The sequence below is a fragment of the Mirounga leonina genome, unplaced genomic scaffold (assembly GCF_011800145.1).
Source record: "Mirounga leonina isolate KUSES-001 unplaced genomic scaffold, KU_Mleo_1.0 Mir_101595, whole genome shotgun sequence".
Taxonomy (NCBI): Eukaryota; Metazoa; Chordata; class Mammalia; order Carnivora; family Phocidae; genus Mirounga; species Mirounga leonina.
The window spans coordinates 10,365,580-10,386,424 of record NW_023270158.1 but is presented as its reverse complement, the minus strand read 5'-3'; the positions used below and the strand labels follow the sequence as shown (position 1 = coordinate 10,386,424).

Below are 20,845 nucleotides of genomic sequence, written 5' to 3'. Positions count from 1 at the left end.
TTCTGTCTGAACTGCAAGCTGCTACTCAGCTCCAGCCACTGCTGCCATTCAGGAACGTTGACTCAGAGTAGGCAACCACCAATTTGTAAAAGAAAGCCAGAAACTGGGGCGCCTGGGTAGCTCAGTTGGTTGAGCGTCCAGCTCTTGATTTTGGCTCAGTTCGTGATTTCAGGGTCGTGAGATCGAGCCCCACATCGGGCTCCACGCTCAGCATAGAATCTGCTTGAAGATTCTCTCTCCTTCTCCCTCTGCCCCTTCCCCCACTCACGCACTCTCTCTCTAAAATAAATAAAATTTTTAAAAAGGCCAGAAATTTGGCTTTTGATACAAAATGTCCAGTTTTTAAAATATTAGCAACTAATTAAAAATGTTAAGTATTCTTCAGGCAAATTAAACACATTTAGAGGCCATATGTGATCCATGGCTCCTCTACGTGATCTCTTCTGGTTTCTAAGATCCCATGGCAGCTATATTTCCTTCTCCTTGGTCCCATGCCTTAGGACACTCTTACAAATAAATGCACACAATTTACTCCTTATTGCACCTCATGGTAAAATGAAAATGAAATTCACAGTATTATTTATTTTATATAGATTACCACTCCCCAGTATCAAAGTTATTTGTAAGGTTACTAAACTGTAACACTTAAAAAAAATAAAAAAAAACAAAAAATAAAAAAAAATAAAACAAACAAACAAACAAACAAAAAACCACATCAGGGTGCCTGTGTGGCTCAGTTGTTAAGCGTCTGCTTTCAGCTCAGGTCATGATCCCAGGGTCCTGGGATTGAGCCCCACATCAGTCTCCCTGCTCAGCGGGAGCCTGCTTCTCCCTCTGCCCCTCCCCCTGCTCATGCCCACTCGCGTGCTCTCTCTCCCCCAAATAAATAAATAAATAAAATCTTTAAAAAAAAAAAAAGATAACAAATGAACCAGATTTAGGAGGGCACGTATTGCATGGAGCACTGGGTGTTATATGCAAACAATGAATCATGGAACACTACATCAAAAACTAATGATGTACCGTATGGTGACTAACATAACATAATAAAAAAAATTATTAAAAAAAAAAAAACAACAAAAACCAAATGAACCAGATTTAGAAAATTAGAAGTTTATGTCCTCTTAAACCAAATGCCCAGAAAAGGAGAAAGATACTATTATTCTTACATGATTTTATACCCAGATTTTACTGTAGTTAAAGAAATATTTTTCTTTTTTTCGTTGCTACTCCACTGGAAAATTACTGGATGTCTGGGGGAGAACTATATTATTTTATATAAAAGCCACTGGTCTTTGATGAATGAGTTATTAAAAAAAAATCCTAATTTTTTAGAAAGCTTAAAACCAGAAAGCAAAGCAAATCTATTAATTCTCCCAGACAAGAGCCCATTAAATTTGGAAGTTTCTGTACTGAATATGGAAGCATACACAATTTTTTATTCCAAGCATACTTAACTATATTTTATTTTTATGATATAACCACCTGAAGTAACCAGCAGTTGTAGCCTTTTTATTCAGTCGATAATTGAAATATTGTTTCTAATACAAGTATGTGGTTTATCACGCTTATTTATCACCAACTTGGTATACTTCATAATCGCATTACAACCCCACTGCGTACTGAATACCACTTACAGTTCAAACTACTCAAGATAAGCACTGTTACTTTCAAGAGAAGATTGGCAGTAATTAAAGGTCTTATTTAGTAGTTGTTGGTAACCATGTTTTTAAGGAGGTTTAAAAAACAATAGCAAGCCATATAGACACATTTAATTTGATAACTGTATTTTATTAATGATATCTATTTTGGACATGTATTTTAACTGGGGTTAAAACAAAGATGTGCTAAACTATCACCAATGCAATGAAACAGAATGACATGGAAGTGTTTTGTAATTCATCAATGAGAACAGAAATATCTGTGCACAACATGGCATAAAACTAAATCATATCAGAACACTAATAATAATGATAAAAAACAACAATAGTACTTTGCACTTAGAGACCTGCTTTCAGAGGAATTTCAGAGTGCTTTTTAAACACATATTATTTTTCCTTTTTTGAACAAATAAGACAACTAAATCAAAGGGTAATAATGCTTCGCCCATGCCACAAAGTGAGTCAGCGGCAAACCAGGAATAGATTTTCTAACTTGTTCAGTCTCCCGCAATTATATCGTGCAATGATTACTCTGTTAGAGTGTGTCTCACAGGTTACACCCAAGACACAGGTACCACAGGGGCTTACTATTTTTCTCCCCGGCCCCAGCCTATTCATAAGAGTCGTGTTTACAAACTGACACTGCCATCAGTATGCTGCTCAACTGAGGGTCCGGTGGGGAGACAAGGGAAGAGCAGTGTGCAAGCCTCTCAGCAGCCACTCATCTCCTGGCCTTCAGACGCCTCTCTGGAGATGGCCTCTAGACATTTCGAGATATCAGAAAGACTTGTAAACCAAGCAACCCATTTGGAGAGCCAGGAGAAATTCAAAAGACAGCAAGGTCATTAAAGAGCTAAAACCGTACATCACTAGAAAACCCTGCAGGCAAAATGGCCAATTGCTGTGGCATGTATATACTTTCTGGAGGGCAACGAGTAGGCCTGGACAGGGTAAACTTGTAGATTTTTTAGTTCACTCCACTAATATAGCAGGGCATCAGTTTGATTTATATAACCTAACGGTTTGAACAAATAAATTTCCAGGGTGGAATTTATGCAATGTCCTGGAGGTACATCCTGGAGGTAGAGCCCAACTCTACCAGGAATTATCAGAAAGGAGGTAAATTAAGGTGGGAAATTAAGTCTGTGTTGTGAGGGCATGGGCTAAATGTTGGATGAATGTATGCATATACATGGATGGAAAACATTGTCATGCAGTTGGATGGTGTGATGGGAAATAAATAGCAGAGAAAAGAGGATGGAGTCAGAAGAGTATTCTATAAATATCATTCTATAAAAAACAAATTATGTTTCTACTATCAAGTATCCTGGAAGACATTAATTTCACAAACCATTTATTAGGCTCCTATCATGTGCAAGTTGCCATCAGACATACAGTAACATAGCAAGTACGGTGCTGTCCTCAAAGTTATAACATGTGAGGGGCAGTTCTTAAGAGCCACAGGAGTTTGGAGGACAAAGAGCTCACTTCTAGCTGGGAGGTCTTAAAGGATAAACAGAATACCAACAGGGAGAGACTGGGTCGAGGTGGGCGATGCAGGCAGGGGAAACCCAAGCGCCGGGAGTGGTAGCCATGGTGGAATCAAGGCCCGTTCAGGGACCGGTGAGGGGTCTAATCTGTGAGGACCACAGAGGTGCTGTCTCGATCCTTCTAGGCAAAAGGGAGTGATCTGAAAGCCAACAGCAACTCTTTTCTAGCCCTAAGACCCCCAACACTGGGAAATGGGAGCGAGCCAAGTTACTTCTTCTACCTGGATATCCAAGGTAAGTCCAACCTATGACCACGGTGCCCAGAGGTGTCCTTCTAATGCCTCCAGGACTACCATCCTGTCCCAGACCTTTCAGGGACAGGAAGCAATATGAAACTGCAGAAGGCTATCTACCAGGATCCACCTGGCTAGGCCCAGAGATAAGGAGAAAATGACAGGAGGTAGGAAAGGTCCCAGAAATCCAACTGTGGAGATGCCTAAATACCAGGGTTGGGTTAGCCTCTAACTTAATACCTTCCCTGTAACCCATCCAGTCTTCTCGAGGATTCCCAACCCTCCACGGAAGCCCATTCCTACTTCTTTGATGTAAGTTAATAGGGAAAATAACATGTTCTTTATAGCCAATTTTGTTGAAATGCATTTATTTCATCTTCCATTTGCTCATTACCAGAAAACAGTTTTTTCTTACTTACTTTTCCCTAGCCCATTTTTCCCTTCACTTTATTCTCAAATGCTGTATTAGCTCCTATAGTACCATAAATGATTCCTTTATCTAGGAAATAATTCATGTGTTTGACTTCATTTTCCCTTCTACTGTCTATTTAAATTGTTATCTAGATGCCACCCAATCTCCCTTTCTATATCAAAGTCAAATTTAATGCATATTTGACAAGAAGCAATATTAAAGTTTGAAGAGTTTCACTAACTCCAAGATTGTCAATACTGTGGGTGTGCATCGAAGTCACTGTGGAGCTTTTTTAAAATACACAGCTATCGGGGTCCCACCCGAGACCTACTGAATCAGATATCTGACAGTGGCATCTGGGTACGTGTCATTTTTAGAAGTGTAAACAAAACAAAACAAAACACAAAAGCCACCCCAAAACCAGAAGAAATCTGCTAAAAGGTACATGATTTGGGAACTCGGTTTGGCTGCCTTCTAGCACACAAACTGTTTTTTACCCTCCCTAGAAAGGAGCCAATAGTTAGTACTGATTGCTTAATATTAATGGAACACATGCCAAAGGGATGTATCTCAAGAAAATGGAAATTATTTGCGGATTATTTGTGTTTCAATCTCTTCCATTAGCACTAACAATGAGAATTAAATTCATCTTTTCTAGTATACCTCATGTAAGAAGACTAAAAAAGGAGTTACTGAGATCAATTTTAAGTTCTTTGAGACCAAGGACCATACCTTTTCATACTGTAATTGTTCAGTATGAAGAGTGGATCACTTAAAACATGTCTGGTGTTGTGCTAGATGCTGAGGATACAAGTATGAACAAAGCATGGTCAATGAGAGGCTACAGAGACCCACACAGCAACTGTAATACTAAGTACTCTAACAGTGGTTTGGATAAAGTGTTATTCTTAGAAGTAATAAAACAACTGACGTTTTTTGCATACTTACTGTGTGCCAGGCACTGTTCCAGGCATTTTACATATCACCGTGTTTCAATATTATCCTTTCAATTTAGAGTCCCACGAGGCCGGTGTTACTCTCATGCAAGCTGTACAGATGTTACTTATTTAACAAGAGATAGAAAGCCAACACTTGAACTGGCTCTTCTGGCTTTTAACTACTACCCTATATTGCCTTCCAGGAGCCCCAGTCAGTGCCCTTGGTGCTCAACAAATGCTGACAAAAAGAAGGAAGGGAGGATGAAAGGCAAGGAGGAAAGAAGGAAACAAACAAGTATTTACAGAGTGCTCATACCGTGTGTGTCCGAAACCCCTTCTTCCTAAGACTCCTGAACATTGTAGGTTAAAACCTGTGAGTGTTTGTATGATTTTTTAAGCTTAGGCAAAAGACTAACATTATCTTCCCCCCCCCTCAGTAACAGGATCAGAAGTTAGGTTTTCACAGCTAACCCTTAAATTGATCCCTTCACTTTTCTGTTCCTCTAGTTCCTATGAGCTCACATCATTGGGGAATCCAAACTGAAAATGACATTCTCAGAACACTGCTTCCCTTCCAAGATTTCCCACATGCCGCAGCATGTGACAGTGACACACTGCTGCAATGAGAAAGGTATTTCCTTTGAATGAGGTGAAAAAGAGAAGCAAATCTAAAAAAAAATAAATAAATAAAAATAAAAAATTCCAGGTTGAGAGAAGTAAAAAGTTCCCTAATTCAGGGCTAAAGACTGCTGCCAACAGCTTGTTTTGTTCTCAAAGATCAGCACACAAAAGTTTCACAGAGCTGGAGGGAAAAGATTTGGATGCTAAGTTGGGGGGTGGGTATGGGGGTGTGTGTGATTAACATCATTCCTTTGGGGGCAGTAGAAAAATAACAAAACCTCTATAAAAGAGATGAGCAAGTCGGCTGTGAAAGGAATGACCCCTCACATATAGGGAAAGCAATTTGCATCTACAGATCTCATTGGTATAAACGACCTCCTTCAAAGAGTGAAAACCTCAATGGAAAGCCACTATATACCCATGAAAGGCCTTGCCAGCTATTTGTTGAGCTGTATACAGACTAACAAACAGGAGTGGTTAACCTGGCACACCATGCACTATAGAGATATTTTTTTTTAAGTAGGCTTAGTCAGCTAATCTTGTTGAGATTTCTCTCATACTACTGATTTCTTATTCTCAAAATAAATTAAGAGGCTTCATTCAAAATTCCCTGTGGTCTACCAGCTTGAGTTTGTTGGGTGTCTTTGATTGTCTCTTGTCTTTAGATTCCCTGCCTTGTCTCTTTAGATTTTGCTGTGCCCTTTGGTATTTCCCGTTAGTCCATGTCTGGAATAGCTAATTACATGGTAGCATAATTCCCACCCGTACAACAAGGAAAAGCAGAACCTTGCTAATTCACACCAATGACTGAAAGACTCCTGTGTAAGTTACTGAATTATGCAAATGAGCAATAAGTGAAGAAAGATGATTCAAAATTGTATTTCATTCATTTATTTTGACAAGTGTAGTTTAGTCTTAATTATTTTGAAAATTTCTTTGTAGCATACTAATAAATTTACTGTGGCACATTTGTTAAATGTGATAAAGCCTTCACTAAGAGAGACCAAAGTATGCTCTGCTGAATAATTTCCTGAACACAGGCTCAGGTGCAGACCCTCTCTTTTATCTTGGATTTTGCTGACTTATTAGCATCTATAATATTTTTGGTAAGACAATATATAATCCACCAATAAAACAAGAATTATTTCAGCAGCAAACATGTACTTTATGAACAGGTCCTGCATATGTCTAAACATTCACCATGATGATACTAAAAAAAAAAAAAATTTAATCATGCTTCAAGTAAAACATTTTTACATTCTATGGTCATAATGTTAATAGGACTTTAGTTGCCTCTTCTAAATAAAACTAGTTCAGTTTGTCATTCATCTCTTTTAATTCCTATTTCTGTTTTGTTTTGTCTTGCCATACTTCTTTCTTTCAAAGTTAAAGACGTCTGTTTTTAGCTAAGTGGATATATCACAGTATGTAACATTTTCATGTCAAAATACTTACATTATTATATTCTGAGTTAAATTATTTAAGATAGGAAAACATTTTGATACACTTCTGACAGATGTATCCTACAGGATGGAGTCAACTTCTTTCAAAGCACCACCACTGGTTACGGTGGGGAGTGAAGAGACAAGAGCCTCTCAGCTTCCAGTGTTGGGTTTAAGGCTTCACATAAACCAGCCTCTTAATAAGCACTTTTTTGACCAAATCTCCAATTCAGATATGTTTTAAAATCATCATGCATTTGTCAAATGATGTGCTTTAATTTGTAAAAGCCAGATAAGCAATAAAGCACTTAAAGAATAGCAAGAAAGACAAAACTTAGTCTCAAAGTACATGGCTGCATCTGTGCGTGTTACAGTCTCATCCACTTTTTGAGCCTGAGCTCAGGTTCCACCCCCACAGGGAACTTTCCCCGAGCTACTCCCCACTCCCGTGTAGTAGTCATTTGCCTTCAGGCTGAAGTCTCTCTACTAGATTAAGAAAAGGGCAGCTGCAACACGGGCAGAAAGAACACTGGGCTCTCACACTCCCCAGCTTTGCTACCTCAGGTGGGTCATTTCATCAATTTGAGGTTGTTTTTCCATCGGAAAAATGTCAACTACCCTTTCTAATGGGAAAAGTAAAAAATAAGGGATGTGAGTGTTCTCCATAACAAGTAAAGCTCTATAACAAGTAGCTGTTTAGAGGGTGAATACATGAATAAGAAAAGGATCACAAGTATTATTATGTCTAAAGCAGGACCCAGGTCTTGCTTACACTGTGCCCTTTACATATCACACAAGGCAGAGGCTCAGCAACACTCACTGAACGAATCTTAGGGATGGGGTATGAAGAAGAGACAAACAGAGAAAACCAGACTTACGCAGAGACCTAGTTTTATGATCCTATTTGTGAGTTTGGTTTTACAATAATTTCTTAAAACAACCAAAGCACACAAGTGTCTAAAATTAGCCAGCAAACCTATCTTTTTGTGAGCACAGCTGATTAAAGCCTTAAGCTCTAAGGGATGGTGCTAAGGCTAGCAGGGCTCACAGACCAACGGGAAGAAGGTTTCCCAGGGCCTTTACATGGGCAGAATGCAATCAAAGTTAATTCACAACTGAGCTCAGTGGCAGGCTACTAATTCCATCTAGTCACTGTCCTATCGGCCACAAGGTAAGAGAATGCTGATGGATGTGAATAAATTCATAACAACTATAGGAAGAAGTCCTCTAAGAATGAGTCAAATTGATGATGGGTTTTCCCTGTATAGAGGGGTAGCAAACACCTATTATATGGACACGATAGTACAGCCTAAAATTATACATGAGCACTGACTAATCACGTGCAAATCAACACCAGATCTGGGCCTGGGGCTACTGGGTAACTGAAGCCATCACAAGGACACAATTAAAATTCAAAAGTTAGGGTTGCTTCCCTTTGATAATGATGAAAAATTTAAAGAATTACAGAGGGTAATGAAAACATATGCCAGTTTATATGAAAAGAAAGCAAAGCAAAGCAAAACAAAACAACCCAGTCAATTTAAACATTAAGTCAGTTTAAAAATTAAATCTGCACTGTAGTCAGAAAGTCAAAGACTAAGCAGAAATACTTAACTTTTAACCATTAAAGACTATTCTGGTATGGCACATGCAACTGGTAAAAACCAAAATCAAAGCAAAAGACTAAGAAGATGTAGGAGAGGTAATTCCTACCTCAATGGAGGGAGCATAAGCACTTCTGAGAAGAAAGGTTACCACAACTGAGTCAAGACAATTAAGAAATGATGAAGACATTAAATTCAGGGCTAGGTCAATGAGCAAAGATACCCAAGAGGAAAAGAGTATGCAATTTGTTTTAAAGATTTTATTTATTTATTTGACAGAGAGAGAGCACAAGCAGGGGGAGCAGCAGGCAGAAGGAGAAGCAGGCTCCCCGCTGAGCAGAGAGCCCGACATGGGGCTCGATCCCAGGACCCGGGGATCATGACTCAAGCTGAAGGCAGATGCTTAACCAACTGAGCCACCTAAACGCCCCTGAAATTTATTTTTTTTAAAGATTTTATTTATTTATTTATTTGAAAGAGAGAGGGAGAGCGAGTGAGCAGAGGAGGAACAGCGGGAGAGGGACAAGTAGACTCGGTGCTGAGTGCGGAGCCCGAGGTGGGGCTCGATCCCACAACCCTGAGATCAGGACCTGAGCTGAAATCAAGAGTCAGACGCTTAACTGACTGAGCCACCCAGGCACCCCAAGGGTATGCAATTTAAAAATAATCCCAGACTATTAGAGAAAAATACAAGTCAGAACAAATCTACTTAAATCCCAAATATCTCTGAGAGCATGAGACAATTATGGATAACTATATATCCTCTAATTTACTTGAAGCAAGTGGGGCTGGTGGTGTTTTTTTTTTTTTTTTTATCTCTTCACTTTTAAAAAAAAAGTCACATTACAAATTTGAGCTGGTATAAAAAGGACACAAAGTCAGCAACTGATAAAACCACAGAGTGCTTCTTTAGAAATATTTAAGAAAAAAAAAGGAATGTCATCTGCTTCTAAGACTACAGACCTTTTAATGTTGAAGGTTGCATTTTTAAAAGAAGTAACTGATTATACATTGTAAGTAGCTGATCCAATACATTTCCGGTGAAAAGCACTAATTTTGAGGGGAAAATTGAGTATAACTATATCTAACCCCAACTGCTTTAAGTCATGTTATAACAGATTATTATAGATGTTACACAAATACTGATAATTTAATATTCCTGAAACTTAGAGTACATTTTATCATGATACTTAAAGGATCTACTTTCTTCTCTGCCATGAGTATTATAAGCCCTTTCTCCTAATTAATCTGCAATTAATTCAACCAACCTCCAATTAGTCTTCTACAACATTACCCTACTTAGACAATAAAGACATCTCTAGACTGGGTTTTAAACCTGGGCTAAAACAGACTTCTACAGACCAAAAATGGTTCTGGGATTTCTCTTTGTAATGTAATTTAGATGTCATATCTAATTTGCTGTCATGACTATTGTTTCACTGTGCAATTTGTATGTCGCTTTGAATGGTAAAGGCATCATAGGTTTACTGAATTAAACCTTCTGTCTTTATTTAGGGTCTGATGTTACATGTTTGTGGGTATATGTTTATGTCTCAAAAGGTGCTTTTGACATCAAGCAGTGGTAGAAAAAGATTATGCTCTTTCGATATGTTTTCTTCTATCTCGGTAAATATAAACACAAACTGGAAAAAAAACCCTCTTCAAACTAAAGAAACAGTTTTAAATAATAATGACATTATTATTATTTTGCCTTGAAAGACAGACGTCGCTAAATAAGCCATTCACATTAAGGAATTACAGAAGGCCTGGCTGTTTGGTAATCTAAATTCCTTGATTCTCAATTCTATTAATCAATTCTTTCCTAAGAAAAAAACTGCCCTTTTCATTGACAGTTTTTGTGATACCTACCTCAAACGTAAGATGTTATTTTTATAACTCCATAATCACAAAGAAATTCAAATGCTCCCTGGCTTTAACTCCTAAGGAACAAAGGCCATCTTACTTATATCACAATACTCAGCTTTGTGTTGGTCTGTCTATAATTGTCCTTCTTGTCCTGGCCTGTGCATTCAAGTTTTAAACTAAAGTCAGGACTAAGATTAAACATGGAAAGCCTTCCAGTAGACCACTGGAATAGCCTTTTAAATAATTTTTAGTGCATGAAATTTCATAAAGTTTTTACTAGATAATTACACTTCCTGATTTTGTAATTAGTGGAAGTACATGCAATTACATAATAATTATGATAGTAATTACGTAATTAAGATGTATAATTATGTAGTAAAAAACATCATGGAAATAAAACCATCTACTGTGTAAGCACAATACATTTTAAAAGTAAATTCGCTAGCTCAACTGTTTAAAAATACTTTTCTTCAAAATAAAGTGATTAGCTCACATTATGGTCTAACTGCCTGAAATTGTTCAATATTTTTTCCTTCATTGGTGATAGAAGTATATTTTTAAAAAGTACACGAGAAAAATCTTACCGGGTTTTCCCTACCCTCAGCACCCAAAAAATGACAACGTTTTGCAAATGAGGACCATCAACCACAGAACTATCACATAGATACTGCAACATCGGTGCCCACCTTTGCACTGCTGTACTTATTCCTACAAAAGGGACAAGAAGCCTGCCCACTGAAAAGATGTAACAGGAAAGGATTTTATAAAACTAATAATGTGTCTGTTACCACAGCATGTCTGTAAGTCCATTCGTACATAAAAGTGCAAAACGTTAAATGTCTATTTACAGAAATGGGCTCAAAGAAAAGGAACGTTATCAGAATCCGCAAGTTTGCTGCTCAAATATATGGCAACTTTCATAGAGTACTTTAGCTATCCTAAAGAAAATGACAGAAAATGTACAGAGACAAGACACATCCACTTACAGGCAAAGCAACTATGGTGACAATTTCCTGGAAAATGTAGTTTCTCTTCTGTCACATTGCAAAGTCATGTTTAGTTAAAAAACAAAACAAAAACTACTAAATAGGCAGTACTGAGAGAGAAGAACAAAGCAGTATGAAACTCCATGCTGCCACTGGAAAATTATCAATGTTGTCATTCTTGTACCGAGCATAAAAATCGAACAGAAAAGTCAGCAACACAAGGAAAAGTAAATGCCAAAGTAAATTTTATAGTAGCAAAATATAAGAAATAGAATCTTGTTTGCAAGCCAAAAAAAATTCTAGTTCAATGCCTTGAAGTCTTTGCAAATGTGTTAGACCAATGTCGAAATGAGGCCCAGGATGTGGCGGCTGGGTGCCTGCCACTCCGGGCACATCCAGAACGGCCCTGGGATGCAGGGGGGAAGAACTGCATTCCTGTTCTCTCTTTTACAAGCCACTGATCCCAAGAAGCTGAAAGCCATTTTGAAAATCTTAACTGACTTTTCCTTTACTTTTCTTCTTACTTAGTTAAGAAGAAACAAAGCAGAAGAACTCAGGCTTCCTTGCTTTTTTGCCCCTTCTCCTGGCCCTTGTCAGGCCACTACATTTTTTAAGTTTAATTACAAAACGTATTTCAAACGACCAGGCTGTCATGCCAATTCGACTGTAAACCTGGGTAGGCCTTCTGTAGTCTGCACACTTGTCATTTTAAAGTCTTGCCAAAAGTATGGACCTAACCAACGGGTGAATAAAACGGGAGTAGGCTTTAGTTGTTAAGAGCGAAGAGTGTCTCCTATCAGTGCTTCTCAAACTTTAATGTGCCTAGGAATCACCTGGGAATCTTGTTAAAATGCAGATGCTGAAGCAGAAGGTCTGGGAAGGACCCGATATTTTGCATTTCTAACAAGCTCCCAGGTGATGCCTATGCTGCTGGTATACTGATCACATTGTGAATAACAAGGTCTCTGGTTTGACTTGGGAAAAAAATGCACAGAGAAAAAGCGGACTTGTGTTCTTCTGTATGGTATTTTCTCCCTCAACTGCCAAATTATTGGAATAATTATTACAAGTTCTGTAAAACATTTATTTGTAAAATTTCAGTGTCTATAATTTGTTTCTTGCTGGATAATCAGTACATGCTCAGATTATATAATTTAGAAAGTATATACAAGTATAAAGGAGAATTACCTCCAATCCAACCAGAGATGACAACTGAACAATTCCAGTGTTTCTTACTAATTGTTCCACCTTGCATACAAGCTACAAATTAGTATCATAATGGTTGCTTAGTGTTGGACGTTAACATATTGTTAGTATTTCCCTAAATCATTAAAGATTAAAACTATGTAATGTCTAGTAACATCAGCAACAACCCTCCTCAGAAGGTCAGGGTTATATGAACCATTTTTTCTATTATCAAAATTCTTTATGTGTTTCTACAATCACTTCATAATCATAAAAAGAGAGCTAACTATGTTCTCAATTGCCACATTAGAATCCTATGATGAAAGTTCACTTCAACTAATTAAAGGGATAGATAAAAAAATAAGAAACCACCTCAGGTCATTTTTTTTTTATTTGTAAGAAAATGAAAGAAAAGGAAAATGGAGTTTATAAGTTACCCATTTCAAAATCTATTTTTCTAAAAAAATTTTTTCATAATTATAAAAAATATAACTTAAAGAAGGGTAGATTAGAGCTTAATTGACCTTCTTTCTCCTTTTTATATGTATCTGGTAGGAGTGAATTGTTTTGTGTGTGCTTTACCTGTTATTAGTTATTAAAAGCAGAGAGAAAAGGCTCATTTCTAAAATTTGACAACAATTTTTTCAGGAGGATAACCCATGGGCTTAAAAAAGTGGTACAAGAAGAAATGGACCAGAGAGTCTCTCTGACAGTCTTCTTGTGAGGATTTAACAAAGTAAATTCTAAGACTGTCAACTGGCTTAAAGAGGACTCCAGGGGCTCTTTGCTACTTTTATTTCAGTACTTCCAGCAATAATAAAACTCTCCAGCTTTCACTTCAGCAGTTCAGGAAAATAGGGGAAATTCTCAACACTGAAAAGGGATCTGTCTTGAGACCCTCAGAAATCTCCAAATGCCCAAAGACATTAAAGCATATAATTTCTCTCATAGAACCCTAATTTTCTCACTAAAAAAAAAAAAAAAATCACTTTTTTAGATTCCTTCACTTTTCAGTACTAGCTGTTGTCTCTCTTTTGGGTCTTCATTTTCTATAAAGTAATACAATTATTAGTACATTTCATGAGTGTAACTAGCTGAGGGTGAGGAGAGAACAGGATTCTGGGGCAGTGTGGGTGAGGAGCAGTCAGGTTGGCTCACTTACTAGTTAAGTGACTTGACATTCTTTTGATTCATTTCAAATTTGGCATCAGCGAAATGAGAGACACAATGTACTTGTCTTCAGTATAACTTGCAAAGAGCTGAAACGACAGATACTAAATCTGAAAATGTCTAAGGAACTTCAGTTACATTAATTTACAGCACACTTGAGTCAAGCCAAGCAATATAGGAAGATCTAAAATTTTTAATGCACATTGCCCTCTATTCATGGAGAGAATTACCTCCTAGGACTAACTGCTCCAATATCCTTGAAACTGCTTGTGTGGTCTTATTTTCTACTAAAAATTCATTCAGTGAAAATTTAGTGGGCTGGCCCCAAATGGCAAAGTTCAGATAAGCAAGATACAACCCTCTGCCTCAATGAACTCAGTGGAAGAGAAAGTCAAATAAAACAATTCAGGGTAAGTCCTGTGAGAAGGGCACTTAAAGGGTGCACTGGGAATGTAAAGGAAGGAAGCCTGTATTACAGAACTCAATTTCTTCATCAATATAATGGGGGACAATCCACTGCCACCTCACGGGGTTGTTGTGAGGACCGTGAGAAGGGAAGTGAGTGAAATTTCACCTCACTGACAGGAGTGAAGAAGCAGAGCAACCTTGACAGGCACTGCTTGGTGGGCTGTGATAGCCCACATCCTTTGGCAAGAAACAGGGGTGACCTGAAGAATGGTCCTTCTAGGCCTAAAGAGACTCCATTGAGAAACTGGGCTTCCTGACAAATGCTTTTCATAAGGCTAAGGTTACAGCACCATCTTTTTGCTAACCTTTATACTTTAGCTTCAATTCCTTTCTTCAACAGAGTCCTAAAACCTGGTGTTTCAATTCTGACAGAGAGAAACACAACATGTTGAAAGAGGTTTGTGGAAAAATTCACCAAGAAGACCATCTGTTACTGGCTGCATTGTGTCCCACCTCCCACCAAATAATACTGGGGGCAGGGTGGTGGTGGTTGAAGTCCTAACTCCCGGTACCTCAAAATGTGACTATAGTTGGAGATAGGGTCTTTAAAGAAGTAATTATGTTAAAATGAAGTCACCAGGGCAGTCCCTAAACCAATAGGACTTGTGTCCTTGTAAGAAAGGATTAGGACACAGATGCCTACAGAGGGAAGACCATGTGAAGACAGGGAGAAGATGGCCGCCTACAAACCATGGAGACGGGCCTCAAAAGAGAGCAACCCTGCCAACACCTTGATCTCAGAATTCTAGCCTCCAGAACTGGCAGGAAATACATTTCTATTATTTACGCCACCCAGTATGTGGTACCTTGTTGTGGCCGGCATTGCAGACTAATAGAGCATCCTACTACAAACAGCTGACAGAGAGTAAGAGGAGATAAGCATCTGGGAAGAGAATAGGAACAGAAAAAGTTTTGTTTTGTTTTACGAATATGGTAAAATCAAACACTAAAGTTAAAAGGCAATTTGTGCTCAATAAAATAAAAAGAAAGGCCATAGACTGAGGGCAAATATTTGCAAAAGACATAATCTGATAAAGGACCATTATCCAAAATATACTAAGAACTCTCTTTTTTTAAGGGGGAGAGGGGCAGAGGGAGAGAGAGAATCTGAAGCAGGCTCCACGCCCAGCATGGAGTGTACCCAGGGGCACCAAAATATACAAAGAACTCTTATTTTTTTTTCTTTCTTTTAAAATTTATTTGTCAGAGAGAGAGCACAAGCAGGGGGAGCGGCAGGCAGAGGGAGAAGCAGGCTCCCCACTGAGCAAGGAGCCCAGTGCAGGACTCGATCCCAGGACCGAGGGATCATGACCCAAGCCAAAGGCAACCGCCCAACTGATTGAGCCACCCAGGCGTCCCTACAAAGAACTCTTAAAACACAACAATAAAAAAAATCCAATTAAAACAATGAGCCAAAGACACCTCTCCGAAGATATACAAATGGAAAATAAACATATGAAAAGATGCTCCCCATCGTATGTCATCAGGGAAATGCAACTTAAAACAACAAGACACCAGGGCTCCTGGGTGGCTCAGTCGGTTAAGTGTCCAACTCTTGATTTTGGCTCAGGTCATGATCTCAGGTTGTGAGACCCCCTGTCAGCCTCCTCACTGGGCATGGCGCCTGCTTGGGATTCTCTCTCTCCCTCTCCCCCTCCCCCACCTCTCTATCTTGGGGGAAAAAAAAAAAAGATTCTCTCCCTCCACCCTACGTCAAAAAAAAAAAAAAACAACAAAAAACCCACAACGAGATCTATTAGGTTAGCCAAAATCTGGGACACTGACAACACTAAATGTTGGTGAGGATGTGGAGTAACAGGAACTCTCATTTATTGTCAGTGGGAATGCAAAATGGTAAGCCACTCTGGAAGTCAGTTTGTCAATTTCTTACAAAAGTAAACATACTCTTACCATACGAGCCATCAGTCACACTCCTTGATATTTATTATTTACCCAAAGGAGTTGAAAACTTAAGTTCATATAAAAACCTACATATGAATGTTTATAGCAGCTTTATTCAGAAATGCTGAAACTTGGAAACCAAGGTATCCTTCAGTAGGTGAATTGATACTTAAAATGTGGTACATCCTGGGGCGTCTGGGTAGCTCAGTTAGTTGGGCATCCAACTCTTGATTCTGGCTCGGGTCATGGCCTTAGGGTCGTGGGATCAAGCCCCGAATCAGGCTCTGTACTCAGCAGGGAGTGTGCTTGAAGATTCTCCCCCTCTGCCGCTCCTGCACTTGTGTTCTCTCTAATAAATAAATAAATCTTTTAAAAAAATTTTAAAATGTGGTACATCTAAATAATGGAATATTATTCAGCACTAAAAAGACAAGTCATGAAAGTTACATGAAACTCAAGTCATGAAAAGACACAGAAGGTACTTAAAATGCATCTTACTAAATGGAAGAAGCCTATCTGAAAAGGCTACATACTATAGGATTCTAAATATATAATATTCTGGAAAAGGGAAAACTACAAAGACAGTAAAAAGATCAGTGCTTGCCAGGGGATAGTGGGATAAATAGGGTGAGCATAGAGGAATTTAGGGCAGTGAAAGTACACTATGATACTACAATGGTGGATACATGTCATTATGGATTTGTCCAACAAATGTCCAATACCAAGAGTGAACCCTAAGGTAAACTGTGGACTGTAGATGATAATGCTGTGTCAATGTAGCTTCAATTCATCAATTGTAACAAATGTGCCACTCTGGTGGGGATGTTGACAATGAGGGAAGCTGTGCCTATATGGGAGCAGGGGAGGGGGTACATAGGAAATCTCTGTACCTTCCATTCAGTTTTGCTGTGAATCTAAAACTGCTCTAAAAAATAGTCTACTAAAAACAAAGGTGGTTCGTGGCTCCCTTTCTTTGCTTCCATAACAACCTGACCAGATTGGTGGTTTATCACACTTTGCTGCTGAATCTGTCTCCGATAGACTGTAAGCTCCTCCAGAGCAGGGAACCTTGGCCATCTTAGTTCCTTTGACATCTGGGATGGCACTCAACACATAAGTGAAAATATGTAATGTACTGTTTTTACCATTGCTGAATAAACAAAATTAAAAAGTTCAGGTGAGAAAACCCAGGGACTCTCTTTGCTCCGCAGACTTAATTTAGATAACTAGGACAAGATTTGAATGGATTCATATCTCCCCCAAACTGTTCACTTATCCCTACTCCAGCCAAGGCCCCATGGGATGAGGCAGTCAAACGGGACCATTGTGTGATGCCATTGTGGAAATGGATTTTTACTTCATACATTGCCACTATGTTTCTCTAAAACTGCCTTTGGGTCTATTATGCCATCTGTGTAACATTCTGGAGCAGTTCCAATAATAAAGCCAAAGTCCTACAGAAATAAGATTTTTAAAATGTTAGGTAGTTACAGTGAATATGCAGTAAACACTTCACCAAAGTGAATAACAGTCCTTTAGCATTTTAAAGGTAAGGAAAAATACCAAATGGGGTTAATTCACATTATGGACTAATGGTCTGTAAACCTTCGTTTGAAAGCAAAGCACAGGAAAAAGCTTTGACAAGAGCTACTTCTTACCATAAAAATAAACTTCTTTCAAATAATTTGTGATTTTTCCAAATGGCCAAGTTTCAAACCAAAATTAAAACCACCATCCAGTTACAACCCTTAAAATATGGGCTTTTTTTTAAAAAAAGATTTTATTTATTTGACAGAGAAAGACACAGCGAGAGAGGGAACACAAGCAGGGGGAGCGGGAGAGGGAGAAGCAGGCTTCCCGCGGAGCAGGGAGCCCGATGTGGGGCTTGATCCCAGGACCCTGGGATCATGACCTGAGCCGAAGGCAGACGCTTAACGACTGAGCCACCCAGGCGCCCCCAAATATGGGCTTTACAAAGGGAAATGGTAAAACAATCTTAGTCAAGGAAATGTTGCTAAGTACGGACAGTAAATACCTCACACGCCAAATCCAGGGCACTTGTTGACAGACAATACTTAAGACTCCATTCTCAATAATGTAACTGTGTGTAATGACGGTCACTCTTCGCAAGACTTCTGATGTAACATCTACTGGTGTTCTGGCTTGGTCCAAACTGAATAAAAATATTTGCCACAGCTTTTCAATTCATTTTTTTTGAGAGGGGAAGAGGGGCAGAGGGAGCAAGCGAGAGAGAGAATCTTAAGCAGGCTCCCTGCTAAGCGCCGAGCCCTGCTACCCTGAGATCATGACCCCAGAAGAAATCAAGAGTCAGACTTAACCAACTGAGCCCACCCAGGCGCCACACCCCAACTGACTCTTAAGGGGGAACTTATCAAATGTCACTTGTCAGTAAACCTCTGATCTTGGAACACAGATAAGCACGACCCAGAGTTTCAGTTTATATCCCCCTACTAACAAATACCCTAGTACCTCTTAATATTACTGAGTGATCTGAGAACACCCTGAGCAGGTAAATTTCAACTAATCCACTCATTCCTAAAGTGCAACTCATGAATAGTAAATAAGAAGAAAGCTAAAAGGAAAAATAGTTTCATAGTTAAAATTCTGTAAATAAAATGAAAGGTTCTTGGAACATTTCATGAAGTTCCTTCTGTGACACATACATTTAATATCTTTCTCTTAATTTTCTTTAGCCTTCTGACATGTGGAAGAACCTGTCAATAACTCACACATAGTGCCGTTACGACCCTGAACTCCTGGACAGTGTACTTATTAGAAGCAAATGACAAAAAAAAAAAAAAACCTATCCCAACTCTTAAACTTGTGAAATAGAACCACAGTAAATTGTGTGAGGGTGGGGCGCCTGGGTGGCTCAGTTGGTTAAGCGACTGCCTTCGGCTCAGGTCATGATCCTGGAGTCCCGGGATCGAGTCCCGCATCGGGCTCCCTGCTCGGCAGGGAGTCTGCTTCTCCCTCTGACCCTCCTCCCTCTCATGCTCTCTGTCTCTCATTCTCTCTCTCTCAAATAAATAAATAAAATCTTAAAAAAAAAAAAAATTGTGTGAGGGTACAGATACTGTCAATACTTCTCCCCTCTTGCCAAGCAAGAAGCTTCTAAGTAGCTATTTTATTCCCTCTTATTTTCTGGGAGAGCAATGTACACTCCTCTAAAAAACCAGAGTCTTTAGTGACTTTCCAGATCACTCCTACATGTCTCCAAGAGTCAACAGACTTTTTGAAAACCGCTAATCATGAAAGACTGATTTAGCTGTCTCAGATAAGAATTTTGGAGATATCTGGAAGAGAAGCCCATCCCCTTGGAGTCTAAGATATCTAGGGAACAATCTGAAATGGCTAGATTCAGAAAGAAGTAAAGGGGGAGCAACTTTTAATATACTGATACCCAGAAAGAGGTAACAAACAGACAGAAACAATGTATTCATCAGAGAATCCATACATAATTCTCTCAACTCATAATGCCTTTAAGGAAAGGCCCTTAAGGGTAAAAGAGAAAAAGCTATTAATGATACTGAAAATAAACATGGGCCAGACATGAGCCATGAACAGAAGTTAAAAAAAACTCAGTTATTAATGAAAAGAAGAAATTTTTCTTCACATTACATAATTTTACTAATTCACTGAAAATATGCCGTAGCCCAAGTTCTTGGTGAACATCCAAAAACAAGAAACTAATATTTGGACCAACTCCTCCATCTGTCGGTAAACTGTTTTATATCCAAGGACAGCAAAACCAATTAAGTCAAGACCTTTAAAAAATAATTTTTAGCCTATCCTGTAGATGGAAAAAACTGGTCAATTATGACTAGAACTGAAAATAGTTAAGACCAAATCAAGGGCAGCGTGGAGATTCTTACGGGAGGAAATCCAGCAGTATTTTTAGGTTTCTGTCCTTAAGGTTACCTCCAGCCTTAATACTGACCAACAAGATGTCAAATTGATATTCACTGACAACATAAACACTCTGCAGGTAACTAATAAGAAAAATGTGGATATTTGCCTTTTTTGTTCTTTACACGTCATAGAAAAGTTGTCAATGTGATTTTCAGGTAGGAGAAAAAAAAAACATGCACTTGTCACGACATTTTCAAATACTTTGTTATGGAACAAAGCTTTTCCCAGACCCATTAAATTCCACAGTCCCTGCAAGTCCTGCGTGAGGGTTACGGGCAGCATCCAATCATCTGGGCGAAGGTGCAGATACGCTCTCTTAGGATGGAATCAATAAATAACTCCACCCCATGCCTCTCTTTCAAAACGAACCTAGGCTTTTAGTGAACAGCAGAGACACACTCCAGCTCTATTTTTCTGTAGTAATGCCTGGTTTTTGTAGGTCCAACGATCACGTTGCCTATGCTTACTTTATTACAATTACTAAACTCTATAGAAAATAGCATTTTCAAAATATAGCATTTAAAGAGTCCTTTTTGTACTGTTCCTCCCCCAAAGCCCTGCTTTAATAGAGAACAATGTGAGACAGGCTGTGGGGACCAAAGCCGGGGATTCCTATACCACCGCCCCTCATGCAGGGGAAGCCTGTGCTCACAAGGGCCCCCACGGCCTGCTTCTGAGACAGCGGTGTGATGCTGCATGAACAGCCTGACAGTAGGTATGGCTTTTATGATGCAAATTTCCACTTTAAACTCAAAGGTAATTACAGTATTTTAACGTACCTTTCTCATGATCGGTAGTAAGTTTCTCCAGTGCACAGTCCGCATCAAAAATGTACCGGTAAAAGCACAGCTGGGTGTACAGGGACTTGTCAGAA

The 20,845-nt window shown here is 38.9% G+C and overlaps 1 protein-coding gene across 3 annotated transcripts in view; it reads right to left on the bottom strand.

The window, feature by feature from the left end:
* Positions 1-20,845, bottom strand: part of POLA1 (DNA polymerase alpha 1, catalytic subunit) — a 296,908-nt gene that overhangs the window by 45,434 nt on the left and 230,629 nt on the right. For 2 of the 3 annotated variants that reach the window (XM_035001019.1, XM_035001027.1), the window contains exon 36: positions 20,751-20,845. This exon is cut by the window's right edge and continues 2 nt beyond it. In XM_035001019.1, the coding sequence (XP_034856910.1) occupies positions 20,751-20,845 (95 nt within the window). Of the gene's footprint in view, positions 1-17,961; positions 18,212-20,750 lie in introns of those variants that run through there. The other variant, XM_035001036.1, reaches the window with a different exon arrangement.